This window comes from Embiotoca jacksoni, unplaced genomic scaffold (assembly GCF_022577435.1).
Source record: "Embiotoca jacksoni isolate LCO1_2020_lvr unplaced genomic scaffold, fEmbJac1.0.p SCAF_10, whole genome shotgun sequence".
Taxonomy (NCBI): domain Eukaryota; kingdom Metazoa; phylum Chordata; class Actinopteri; family Embiotocidae; genus Embiotoca; species Embiotoca jacksoni.
Genome location: NW_027185230.1, coordinates 12,152,242 through 12,166,084, shown reverse-complemented (window position 1 = coordinate 12,166,084; position 13,843 = coordinate 12,152,242). Strand labels below are relative to the sequence as shown.

Sequence of the window (13,843 nt, the reverse complement as noted above, 5' to 3'; positions counted from 1 at the left end):
GGGGTGAGTACATCATCAATGATTGTGATTTATTAAACACGATTATGATGAACGTGTTGTTGCGTTGTTCGTGCATGAGGTGATGAATGAAAGAGTTTGAACTCGTGTTACTTCCTGATGATTTCACGAGGTACTAACGCAGGAATTCACGATAATTCACGTATTCACCACTTCATCAAACGCGTTTATTTACACATGCCTGTGGTACGAGGAATATGCGATCACTGCCCCTCTCATTGCCGATGAATGTCTCCGAGTTTTAAAATGAAATCTAAAAAAAAAAAAAAAAAATCCTCTTCTGCCGGACTGTAAAAAGAAACTCTTTCGCTGCCTCTCAAGGTGAGACGCTCAGGAGGAAAAACTGCGAGCTGCGAGGACAAAAGGGAAAAAAAAAAAGACAAAAAAAAAAACACTCCTCAGAAAAAAGAAGGGGGGGCGAGGAGCTCGGGCGACCTGTGACGCTTTGCACGCATGAAAATACTGCAAGTGTGCAGCCGCCTCAGCACCGAGAGTCGGCGTGAGAGGAAGCGATCCGATGTGAGCCGACGAGAGGAGCGAAACGCCGAGTCGGCTTTTTTTTCTTCTTTTTTTAAAAAATTTTAAACGGGTACCTTTGACTTGCTCGCTGACAGTCCAGGTCAACGCTCGAGTCAAAGTGACGATGTAAACTTATCACGTGATCGGTCACGTCAGAGAAACGATCTGCTGACCGCAGCCTCAACAACACAGCAAGTCCAGCTGCAGCTACGGATTCATTTCAAACATTTGAATCAGATTTCTTCCAAAATTCTTTTTTTTTTTTTGCCCACATCTTTTACAAAGTCATTATTTTGTTTTTACTGATATATTATTTACATATATACACGTAACTTTTCATACACAGATCAATATTCGGAGCTCATTGATCTTGATTAGACATTGAATTAATATATTTTTTTGAATATTTTTCAAAAATATTTGAGAAATTTCATGAATATATATATATCTTTCATTGTATTTATATTTTCATATATTTGTATTTACATTTTTCTGAGATACTTGGGAAATTTGTGAAAGTCATATTTTTTCATATTTATTCCAGTTTTTTGACATTTTATGAATATATTCTTAAAACATATTTCAGACTTTTTCTCATATTTTTCCTCAAAGTGCATTTATATTTTCAGATAATTTCTTTCAGACATTTTAAGATTATGTTTTTTTAAAGACAATTTTCAGACATATTTGGGACATTTTATTAATATTTTTTTTGAAAAGGACATTTTAGCACATTTTATTCCTTTTACTAACGTTTTTAAGTATCCCATCTCGTTGCTGAACGGTTAGACAACGGCTGACGTCCCCGTTCGCTCTTTTAATCATAAACGATGAGGAAGGTCCGAAGAGATGAAGACTACCGAGAGTCTTTTGTTCACTTCAGTCCGTCAACTCGTCACGGCCCTGCAGAGACTCAACACCTCGGAGTATTTGTGAGCAGCCATCGTAGCACGGAGTGGCCCTTTAACGGCACAAATCAACAGTAAATCTGAAGCTGGGAACGACGTGCCCGATCGCAGTCTGCTTTAAAACCACATCGCCACTCCTGACGATGTGTCTACTGATCAATAACAACTACTCACGGCATCAATCAGTGTGTTTGTGGCCGTTTCCTGTCGGCCACGTGACCCGCTCCTGCTGCTCACCTTCCAACGTCAGACAAACATCTCACTTTGGATAAATGCAGAAGATGTTCTGCCTTTCTGAAACCTCCGCGTAGTTCTGATCGATTGATTGATCTTCCCCTCCCTCCATTTTCGCCCCTACCTCCCCACCCCGCTGAAACCTTCCCTTCCTGCCTCCACCACGGGATTCAGCTCATGCCAAAGCAGCCAATCACGCGCCTGCTTGTTTTCCACCGCGGTGACAGAGGGAGTTTGAGGAGAGTGAGTGTTCCTCACTTCACTTCCTCCACTTCCGAGCTCCCCTAACCTTTTAAAGCCAGCCGTTATCAATCAAATGTGTAATTTGGACCCGAGAGCCTCACGCATTTCTTTCCAATTAAGCTCTTCAGCAGCTGATTTCACTGATTAGTTCCTGAATTCGACCGTAATCAGCGGCGCGGGCTTGCCAGCCGGAGGAGGGCCTCCTCCCGCGGCCGAGGTCGCGCCTGATTGGCCGCCGAGAGGGGCCCGCTCTCACCTGCAGAGGGCGTCGGAGCGGCAGGTGCGCCGGAGCTCCAGGCAGGTGGGCTTGTGCCTCTCCTGGTGCGAGCAGGACGGCACGATGGTGCGGCGGCGGCGCTCGGCGCACGCCTGGTCCGGGCAGGAGCAGAAGAGCAGCGGGTAGCTGAGCTCCCACGACACCCGCTCGAAAAACTGACGCAGCGCCTGCGACACACAGGAGGGACAAAAAAAATAAATAAATAAATAAATAAACCTCAAGATTAACAACAACACAGCGCCGTTTAATCATCGTCTCCTGAAAACATAAAGCTTTAACGGGATCGGGCTGATCTTTGCTACGTTTGTGCACAACATGGTGAAAAAAATAAATAGAGAGGATCGTAAACAATATTTTTGTAAATATTTGCGTGCATTTGTCGCTTTTTTTTTCGTGGCGTTCACTGGCTGATATAAATGCTGCATTTAAATGGAACTTGTGTCCACCGTGTGCTTGGGCATTTAAGTGGTTAAGTCATTGCCAGGCAACAGCAACGTGGACGGCGTCTAGAAGCCACACAGGCTAACAATTTAGCAAGCTAACAGGCGGATGACAAATACGTTTTAGAATTAGTGTATTAGTAATTTGTGACAATAGAGTTTGAAAAAGAAACAAGACAATTTTCCCAGTTTAACATGGCAGGGACATTAAAATACATAATAAATCCAAGGCGTTTTGTGAGGTGAGAGCAACACCTAAAACCACGCCCACCTCAGGCCACGCCCCCTTCTCTGCAGGCTGCAGCCAGAACCGTATCGTCCTTCACAAACACCTGAACGTCTCTTGACTGTCTGTATTCAGCGTTCAAACATCAAACTGCACCGACCTTCTGACATCTCTTCCTGCTGCACGGCTCCTGATTGGCCACAGAGGGCTGCGGGGGCGTGGCCTTGCTGCAGATGGAGTTGTAGGCGGAGCGCAGACGTTTACACGTCTCGTTGAGGTTACACGCCTTCGCCGCGTCCAGGCAGGGGTTGCAGGGTTTCCCGGCCTCGGAGCAGGGGCTCATCTTCGACAGAGACGAATCTGAGAGAGAGAAAGAGAGAGAGAGAGAGAAAAAGTTTCATCAGATTTAAAGTCGCAAACTCATCGGATCTGTTCGAGAGCGCTTGTTAAAGGATAACTGAACATTTTCAGACTTCCTGCTGGTGTTGAACTCAAATCACTCTGCTGCTGTGCAACTGTTTGTCCCAAATTTTCTAATTGTTAGTTTTGTGAGAAACAGCGTTGTTGTTTACTTCTGTTTATCGTTCAGTGATGTAAACACGACCGCCGGGAAACACAGACCGGACCCACACCCGCGACTCAGGACACGTAATTAAAGTGCTAAGTTTTTATTCAGTGCCCACAACCCAGTGTCACTGCAAAGCGTGAAATAGACACGCCTGTTCGCTGCAGCAAAGCGTGACATAGCTACGCTTGGGGCAGTCCAGGCGTGACAGTTACACGCTTAGCTGTCTGTTACACATCTTTGAATCTGACGCAGCAGAAATGTAAGCGTTTTCCTCCGAAATGCATTTCCTCTACCACCTGCTGCTCTACAACCTCTGACGGCTCGAGAAAAAAGCTGTCAGCAAACGTGAACGCGTTTCACGTGCAAACGTGTGTAAATGAGAGCCTCCACCCTGATCAGCACGGCGTCACAGTGGAGCTCCGTCCATCCGTCTGTCCGTCCCCTGCCGACCCGAGACGACGTCTGACACCTTCGCAGACGAGTGGACATCTCCAGAGATCCCATCACACGTGTGAATGTCACAGCAGAGTGCCGAGCGCGAACACACACAAACACGTCGACACCATTAAGCTCCGGCCCAACACATCCAATTCCACCAGTCTAATGGGAGAGGGAACTGGAACCTCGGCCCATAAAAGCCCTTTAAAGTGTGGCGTGATGACCCCCCCCCCCTCCTCCCTTGAGCTCTTACACGTTTTCATCAGGAAACAGCAACAACTGCAGGTTAATGAAGGAAAACCGGAGGCCTGCCTGCCTGCCTGCCTAGAACGAATCGATCGAGCTGTTAACAACCAGATTTCCTACCAGATCCAGGCTTTAAATATCGAAAGGTATTTCCTCCCTCATCAATAAATTCTGTTCAGGCAGGAAAGGTGGAAAAACACGGATTGAACAGCAATTCGAACAGTGTCGAACCCCCAGGAGCCCCTAAGGACCCCTAGAAATATCCAGGAACCCCTCCCAGAAACCCCGTAACCCCCAAAAAAACACCCCAGGAACCCCACCAGGAACCTCCTTAGAACCCCCCCGGGAGTCCTGCACTTTGCTACCGGATCATGTGCCCGGTCTTTAAGGAGCGCTACATCAGATTATACCGATAATAAATCCAGAGCGACGACCGAGTGGGTTAAACCATGATCTCCGAGTCCCTCGTTCGAATCCCGGCCGTGCGCACAATGATCTGATTTATTTCCCCACATTTCCTGTCTGTCGACACAACTATACACCAAAATACTCTGAAAACTCGGCTTCCCGAGAGGCTGAGATGTCTGAAAAGCGTCGTCCGCTGTTTTGTTCTCGGTGAGTCGGAAACGTTGACCGGCCTGCGGTGCTTCAGAGGGAAGAGAAACGCTGCTGCTGCTGCTGCTGCTGCTGTAGCTGCGTGCGTGTAAATGTCTTCTCAGCCTTTGAACCAGAAGAGCGTGCGTATCGTTACAACAAAGAGCGGCGAGCCGAAGTGAGAGGGGTGACGGAGGGTCCACCACCGCGAGCTGCCATCACCTCCACACGTCTCTTACAATTAATTATGAATATTGCCACAATTACCGCACGCGCGGGTGCGTGGTGTGTGTGTGTGTGTGTGTGGGTGTGGGTGTGAGGCAACGCGGTGTTTGTCTCTGGTATCAGTATGTTCCCTTGGAGCTTCACACTGTGTTGTTTTCCCTGCAGATAACCTTGGTGCACGTCAGTCTGAACACACACACACACACACACACACACACACACACACACACACACACACACTGGCAACACACACAAGCTCGGTCTCTCTGTGTACTCAGCATGCAGGAGTTTACAAGATGGGATGTACTGTAGTGCTTTGCAGCATTTTATTATCACTGACAGAGTCGTCTCTAATGGAACATGTTTTTCTTCAAACTCAAACATCCACTGGCAGTTTACTTACACACACACACACACACACACACACACGCACACGCACGCACACGCACGCACGCACACGCACGCACACACATACACACACACAAGAAGCCCCTGAGCTGCAACAAACAGCAGTGCGTTTCCAGGAAAGCGGCGATGATGAGCCGCTGAACGAAACCAGATCTTCTTCTGAATGCAAAAATAAAGACACACCGCACAGGACGGGATGATTTATAATGTAGTATAAACATACCTCGTCTCCATCGAACCCTTTATGTAAATGTTTATGTTCCTTTTGAGGAATCGTTACGAGTCGCTTTCATTTTTAGTATTGGCGCTATTAGTTGTGTTTACTTATTAAACCCGCGTCGATTTATTTTGGTGCTGTTTTTCTTTGAATAATAGAGATAAATTTGTTGACTGTGTTATTAATACCATTACTTTAATGAATCGGAGGAATTGTTGATGCTTTTATTTTGAAGGCACCGGGTCAGCTCGGGCACCTCAGGTGAATCTACAAATATGGGTATGGAGGTATAGCAACAGCAGGCAGGGTTTATAGTCTTTTTTTTTTTTATCGGGGCTAGAGAAGCAGCGGACGCTGTCGTTTTGCTGTTTTGCTTGTTTGAAATGGTCAAATTAATCTTCTGAAACGTTCGGCTCGCCTAAATAGACTTTTTTCCATGAGATTCGTTCGTTGGTGCCTCAGTGGCCATTTGGGATTTGAGCATTGATTTATTTATTTTTGGTTGTTGAGCCACTAGAAAAAGAAAGTCAAATCATTTTAACACGAGTTCGAGAAGACGCTTCAGGCGATGGAGCGACCTGACCGCTTGATTAAAAAGGTGAACTTGTAATGAAAGTAAAAAGCAGCAAATGGTCTTTGGTTTGTTTGTTTGACAGTGTTTGAATTAAATCTTTCTTTTTTTTTTTTTTCCCAAACTCTGAATCATTTTTTCTGCTTTTGATCTGAGGAGAAAGTCAAATATTTGCCTGTTAATTTTGTATTTCTATCAGTGAGAGAACTGGTGATGCAGAAAGCTGAGTAACATTACGGCGATTTAACGGTAAAATAAAAACAGAGCGGGACCCAGAATCGTTCCTTGATGAACACCACATTTTGCTACAAACGTCTGCGACACCTAAAACTGACCACAAATCTTCCTCCTGAGAAATAAAGTAAAAGAATGTTTGATTAAAACGTCATGATCGGTTGTATCGAAGCGGCAACCAGCAGCGACGTCACCGGTTAGTTTGTAATAAGCCGTTATGAAGCGTGGAGTTCGAACTTTGTCCGGCGCCATCTTGCCAGTTCGGAGCGGTGAATCTGACTCGATCTGCTTGGTAACCCGAGGATATTACGTCCCGCCCACCGATAGCCGTAACCTAACTGCACCACAGGCCTGTCAATCAAACAGACACGCCCGCCGTTAGTTTATAATTAATGACGGATTATTTGGATCTGGAACAGTGAATTTAGCGAATGACATAAAGACACAAGTTGAATGGGAGTCTACCGCTAGTGGCACTCGGTGGTATTGCAGGTTAAGGCACTTCTGTACCGGCCTCTATTTTCAGATCCGGACACTGCGTCCACTTTCATATACAGTTTGCGGTTGTATCAAACGCAGCGCTCACGTGCGGCAGGGGGAGGAGGACCTCGCTGTTTGAAGTTTGTTTCCGCCTTCAGCGAAGCCGTTTAATTGCTCTGGTGGGTTCAGAGATCTGTGAGCCCGCTGCTGCGGCGCGGAAGCCTGTCGGGTTTGTTTAACTTAAAAGTACACACGGCCGGTACAACACAATCGTTTGGAGACCATCGGCTGAATCCGGAGGAAACTACACCGTCTTCAACCCCGACAGACGGCGGAGACGGACATCCGGAACAAACGCGGGCTTCTCCACGTCCCGTACAGAGACGGGACGATGCACCGCAGAGAGCACGCGCGGGATTCGACAGCTTACGTCCGGAGATCTTAAAAACGAAGGCACGCCGAGCGTCTTTTACGACGCGTTCGAGGAACGCGCGGGGAAACCGCCGCTCCCAGCAGCATGACTAATTTCTCCAGTCGCTTCAGAGCCTCATGCCGTAATGCACGCATGGTGAAATGAGCATGTTTGGTCTTGGAGGAGCGGCCGACACCTCCTCACGGCCTCACGTCCTCGCTGCCGTATCGATTGTGTGAAACGAAGCGGGCTGGAAGCACGCCTCGGTTGGTGCACATGTCGGAGGCTTGTCCCAACGACTTTCAGAATAAAAGAGTTCGCGGCGGCTGCCGCTCGCAGGTTAACGGGACTTCATTAGCCTCCGAATTGCTTCATTTAAGGCTCGCGCGCCATCTTGATGCACCGGCTTCTTATTGACATATTAAACGAATGACTGACACCGCGTCAGCGAAATATAAAGAAAGACATCTTTTTTTTGTTTGTTTCTGCCGCAGCTGATTCTACCTGATTGCTCCCGGTTAATGGCTTAAATAGAAGAAAAACACTTTCGCTGTCACATTTGGAGGCACAAATAACTTCGTTTTTTTTTTTTTTTTTTTGTCTTTGTGAAAATGTAGCACATTTTAAAAAAATGTTTTCTTCCACATTAAATAAATTCAATTTGCAAGACTTTTTGTTTTGTTTTGTTTTGCAGTGAAATTAAAAACATTAACCACGAACAATTGTTTTCATGTTGACGTGTGAAAGTGCCCGGGAAGATACTTTTATTTTTCACAGAAAAACAGCAGCACTTATAAACTTCTAATTCTCTCATATTTGTAGCTGATAAGTTGTTAAGCCTCCGAACCCCCGGGGCAATTTTTTTTGTTTTGGTCATTGTTGGGGCTAACCATTTTATATCTTGTTTTTTTTTCAGGACAGTCGAGGCTCTTCAGATCTTTCATCATTTAATTTGATAATACTGAGAGATTTGTTTTTATATTAGGCTTTATATAAAAAAAAAGAAAGAATTTCGTCTCCTGAAATTGTTATGTTTTTACATGTCTCACTATAAAATATTGGTGGGAGAGATATCTTTTTATAATTGCGTAGATGAGATTTTTCTACAATCTGGCATTACCTGAACCACGTTTGTGGGACGCTGTATGACTCGTTGTTATTATAATTTTTCACACAAAGTGGGCTGTAATGTCAACCTCTATGTTGGAGACGGTACAGAAGGTCAGCTGTGATTTAAAAACCGAATTAGCTGGAAATCGCTTCGTCGTACAGAGAAACGAGCGGTGTCGTCAGAAAGGGCCAGTTCTGCCGTTTATTTTGATATGCAGCACGTTATGAAGCGATAAGGAGTTATTTGATTAAGCGTAGCGTGGTGGAGATGGACGCAGTGCTACGTGCATGCGGAGTGTAACAACGGTAAAGTGTTCATGCAACTTTAAAGTAGGTTTTCTCTGCAATGCTTCGATACTCAGACGAGGAACTGACATTTTTGGAAAGCTGAATTTGTGAAGTTTCATAGATATTCCGTGCATCCGTCTGTGATAAATACTCATAATGTGCTACTCGACCCGAGAAGAAGGGGTGGGCATATGCACGTTAATAATTCGGACATCTGCATTTGTTCGACCGCCGTCCACACGAGAAAGAGAAGCTGACGAACTGGAGAAAGTGGATATTAGTGTTGAACCGCACTTTAAGTTGAACATCAGCTGTGAACAAACAGCAGAAAAAAAGAGCCCCGTGAATTAAAGATAAGCACACAGGAAAGCATATTTCCCACCACTGGAGACAAAAACCGACCTCAGAAACTGAAATCAGGACCTCGGCTGCCTGCGTTTTAAATCCTTTATGTGGAAACAGCACATTTTGAAAAGAGAAGCTCTAAATGTGTGTTGACACAAGCCGGATCCACAGCTGCTTTCGAACAGGCACATTTCTCCTTTAAATGCGGCATTTTCATTCGAGCCAGTCTCGCTGTTTAACCCTCTCAACCCGAGGCGTCATCTCCGAGGTCCCCCTTCCTCGTCCTCCTCCTCTCTTTGCCTTTAATGCATCGCCTGGCTCGCACTACCTAACAGCAGAGGCAGAGGAGGAGGAGGAGAACGAGAAGGAGACGAACAAGCAGTCAGAGAGTTTGAAAGGGAGCAGATATATATATAGAGAGAACGGGAGCAAGTATTCGGGGCAAGAGTGCGGGCCAATTAGAGAGTTGCCCTGGGTTGTCCTGTTATCTTTCTCACACACAGCCTCAACAGGATGTACACACAAAGCCCTGCCCTGGGGCGCACACACACACACACACACACACACACACACACACACACACACACACACACACACACACACACACACACACACACACAATCGCTCGTTTCGCTCACATGATGTTTTATTAAAACACTGTGTACCCCAGTGTCCGTAATAGATGTATATATACACACACCGCGGAGACATGATCTAACAAGGTCAAAAGCAGAGTCGGAGGGAGGAGGTGGGCGAAGGGGGGGAGTCGGAGGAGGGAGAGGGAGAGAGAGAGAGAGGGGGGATAGAGGGGTTGCGGTTGAGGGGAAACAGGTCGGGCTGTGAAAAGAACGAGGGAAGACGTGAGGAACAACCGAGGGCTGCGAAGGAGCGCCAGACGCTCTTCTGTAGTTAGAAAAACGCTCTGCAGACCGCAGGAGGGCCGAGCGCTTCGGGAGCGCCTGCAGCGAAGCTCCTGCCGGATTCACCTTTTAAGAAAAAATAAAAATAAAAAAAAATAAAAAAACGACCCCGCAAAACTATGTTTCCACCGTGTTTTCCCGCAGACTCTGAGGAGGAACTTTACATGTTAATTTTTTTTACGCCTGCCGATCCGAATCGGGGTGAAAAAAAAAAAACGACTTGGAGCTGTCTTCACAAAAAGTGGACGTATCTTCCGGGTCATGAAAAGTTGAAGCAAGAGCGGAAGGGCCTGAATGTGCAATACCACTGAGGGCCACTAGGGGCTGGCTAAAAAAACAACAACAACAAAAAAAGCAACTCCAATAGCCTTTACTGCTGCCATGACAACAAGGGCTGCATACCATGACAGAAGTATTACATTTTAACACACAACCACAGACTGTCTATAAAAGTGGACGTAGTTTACCGTTTGAAGGGTGGAGCCAAGACAGAAGTGCAATACCAATGAGGGCCACTAGGGGCTGGCTCCAATGGACTCCCATTCAAAAAGCATCAACTTCTCCTGAAATACAAAGTCAGTAAATGTTTTCCACAAGTCATTATTGTGTCGTTAGATAAATTCCGTCTTTCTGCAGTGTTCTGGTGGTTCCTTCTGAAAATAATTCCAGCATTCATTAGACATTAGGACTCAAACACAGCTATGTTTGGGGGTGGGGCTGTTTGATTAACAGGCACAGTGCACTCAGGTTTCTGTTATTGGGGGGGGCGCATAATGTCCTCACTCCTCCGCCAGCTCGTCCAAATATGGCTGGAAAATAACAAGATGGCGACGGACAAAATGCCAAAGTCGAGGCTTCAGAACAGCAGCTATCGGCAAGAAAGCTGAGAGAAGTTGAGCATATACATGTCATGACCTTAACACGCAAGATCTCCCCTCTTTTGTCAATTTTTTCCATCTTTTTCCGACACAACACCGGAGCAATTCAGTCATTTGGAGGAGCTACTATCTAATAAGAATCAAAGTTTCTTCTCGTCGTGAATTTTCGCTCTGAAAAGGGTTTGAAAACGAAATAAAATGTCAGTGAAAAGAGATGTAAGCAGCTGAAGTATCATGTCTTACCACTAAAAGGAATTGCAATGTCATTTGAAGGGTAAGTCGTGAAAGTATTTGAGTTGTCAGCCGAAGAGAAAGATGAAACCAGAGTCAAATAAGAGATGAAAGCAGCTGAAATATCAGAAGAGAAAGAAATCAATACAGTGTGACTGCTGTCATTACATGTCACCCGCTATGTTTACCTTTTTTTTTTTCCCCCAAGCAGGAAGGTTAAATAATTTATGGAAGTGGTCTTTTAGTTAAATCTTCGTTAAACTCCAATGTTTGTTCATCTTTTATAAATTATTCATGTGTATTCTGGGCATCTTTCATCACCAAATAAAGACAACATAATTACACTGCATGTGAAACTGTATTCAAGATGCATCGTGTAGCAGCAGGCTAATCCTCATGCAAGTGCTAATCCAAATCATAATGCCAGTGTTAATCCTAATCTAGCCCATTAAAATCAAAATCAAATGGCTTTTTGTGATTATCTTGCTTTTTACATATTTTCTATCAGATCGTGGTGTCATTTCCAATCTGACCTCAAAATGTACGAACGTAATCTGCAGTTTAAACTCAGAAATATTACATCTAATGTTTGAGTTTGTTTGTCAAACGAGCAGTAGTAAAATAATTTGAAATATTTTTTTACCATACTTTAATAACATAATAACATAATAATAATTTAATAACACTGTATTTGAAAATACTGAAATAAGTCAAATACTGAATACTAAATACAAAATAATGAAATAAATAAATAAATAAATAAATACTAAATACTGAAATAAGTCAAAGTGGTTGTCAAAGTAGAATTACTGAAGGAAGTTGAAGTGGCAGCTAAAATAGGTATTAAATATGCTCTGACAGTGAGAGAAGTTGGTGTTTTAAAAAAAAAAAAAAAAAAATTAAGATGACTTGAGACCTGAAAGGATGTGAAGTGTCAATAAAGAAGTGGAAACGTAATGACTGAAAAGAAATAGGCTAAAATTGAAAGCAGCTGAAATGTCATTAGAGAAGGAGATGAATGCACTGAAAGCAGTTGCAGTGTCATTTGAAGAGTATATGATAAAATCAGTTGAAACGTCAATAGAGAAAGAGACGAACGCAGTGAAAGAGGTTGAAGTGTCAGTAAAGAAAAAGAGGAATGCACTGAGAGCGGTTGAAGTGTCATTCGAAGAGTATATGATGAAATCAGCTGAAACGTCAATAGAGCAAGAGATGAAAAACTAAAATGTCATTTAAAGAGTATAAGATGAAAGCAGTTGAAGTGTAAGTAGAAAAAGAGACAAACGCACTGAAAGCAGTTGAAACGTCAGAGATGAGTGAAGTCGATGTGCAAGTAGTAAAAGTAGTTGAAATTTCCGTCGAAGTGGAAGCACCGACGACAGTTCAGGCGCACTGTTAGGAGCCAAAGTGTCCGCTGCTGTGAACACTTCAGTTGATTTCAGCGTTTCCCTTCAACACTATCACTCCATTCTTTCACAGCATTACCTCGTCAGCTACACACAACGCCTCGCGTCTTTGCGACGTCGAAGCGAGAGGCAGCGAAAGTACCGAAGCCAAAGTAAATGTAAGGAAAGTGTTTTTCGAGGCCGCCTCGAGGACCACATCCTGACCAAACCCACACCGGTGAAGCTGCGTCAGGAGGAAAACGCTTTCCTCCTCTCTCCCCTGTGGATAGATTATCTGCTTTGCTCTCTTTTCTGCTGCCATCGCCTCTCCTCTGCTTTCTGCTTTTCCAAGCTCTCGTATCACATTTCCTCTTCGGCTTTTCGTGTACTCCCTCCTCCTTCCTCACCTGTCACACCCCCCCCCCCCCCCCCCCCCCCCCCACCGCCCCTCTTCATCCTCCTCGTGTCCTCTTCTCCTTTCCTTTTATTTCTCTCCTTTATCATCTTTTTCCTTTTCTCCTTATTGGACACCACTTGGTCCCTCTGAGACTCCTCTCATCACATTTCATCTCTCTTTGTCTCCCCTCCTGTCTTGTTTCCTCAAATCCTTTCTCCTTTCTTCTCTCCTATCATCTATCATCTCCAATGTCTCGTACCGGCTTATCTCCTCCCCTTTGTCTTCTCTCCTCCTCCTCCTGGTCGTCTTTTGTTTTCTCTCCTCTCCTCAGTTTATCTCCTCGTTTCCTCAGGTGTATTCTCCTCTCTTCCTGAGCCTCTTTGGACTGTGCAGCTCCAAAGAGGAAGCAAACATCCCTGAATTCAGAGCCCACGAGTTCAGATGATGCTTCTCTGAAGTCAAATCTGCGAATCTGATAATTTCAGTGTTTAACGTCAATGTGTTCACGGTTACCAACCCGAACACGCGGTTAGAAAGCGGGAGCGTCTCAAGCGGTGACCTCCGAGGGGGCCGAAAAACGAAGCCAGCGCGGAAGTACCTAAAGCTGCAGTTCCTCGAATGTCCACTTTAGGCTCCAGCAGCAAGTCAGTACCCAAAGACCTCAGTGTTAAAACTGTACAGCAGAAATAAACATGTTTGCAGCCCGGGCACAAAAAAAAAAAAAAAAACGGTTTTGTTTTTTTGTAGCTAATATTCATATTGATGACAACTGTACGAATTTGTTTTCATAGAACTCAGTTCGAGTTGTATTAAGGCTTAAAGTTCTGCAGAATTAAGGGGCGGGGCTACTTTGGATCAACCGGTAGTACGGCTGAGTCAGGCGCTGCCAAGATGGAGGCAAGCCTGCTCTAAATCTGTAACCAAGGCTACTTCCTGTTTCTATAAACAGTCTGTTGTATATCTCCAACCTTTACGTTCTCTCTTTGTAATTAGTCCTATCACCAGAGGGCACTGCCACTTTAACGTAAACA

General features: G+C 44.9%; 1 protein-coding gene across 2 annotated transcripts in view; it reads right to left on the bottom strand.

The window, feature by feature from the left end:
* The window catches only part of gfra2b (GDNF family receptor alpha 2b), a 72,280-nt gene that overhangs the window by 22,119 nt on the left and 36,318 nt on the right, over window positions 1-13,843 (bottom strand). For both annotated transcript variants that reach the window (XM_069167074.1, XM_069167083.1), the window contains exons 4-5: window positions 3,026-3,225; window positions 2,179-2,366 (exon numbers count right to left, since the gene is read on the bottom strand). In XM_069167074.1, the coding sequence (XP_069023175.1) occupies window positions 2,179-2,366; window positions 3,026-3,225 (388 nt within the window). The remainder of the gene's footprint in view (window positions 1-2,178; window positions 2,367-3,025; window positions 3,226-13,843) is intronic.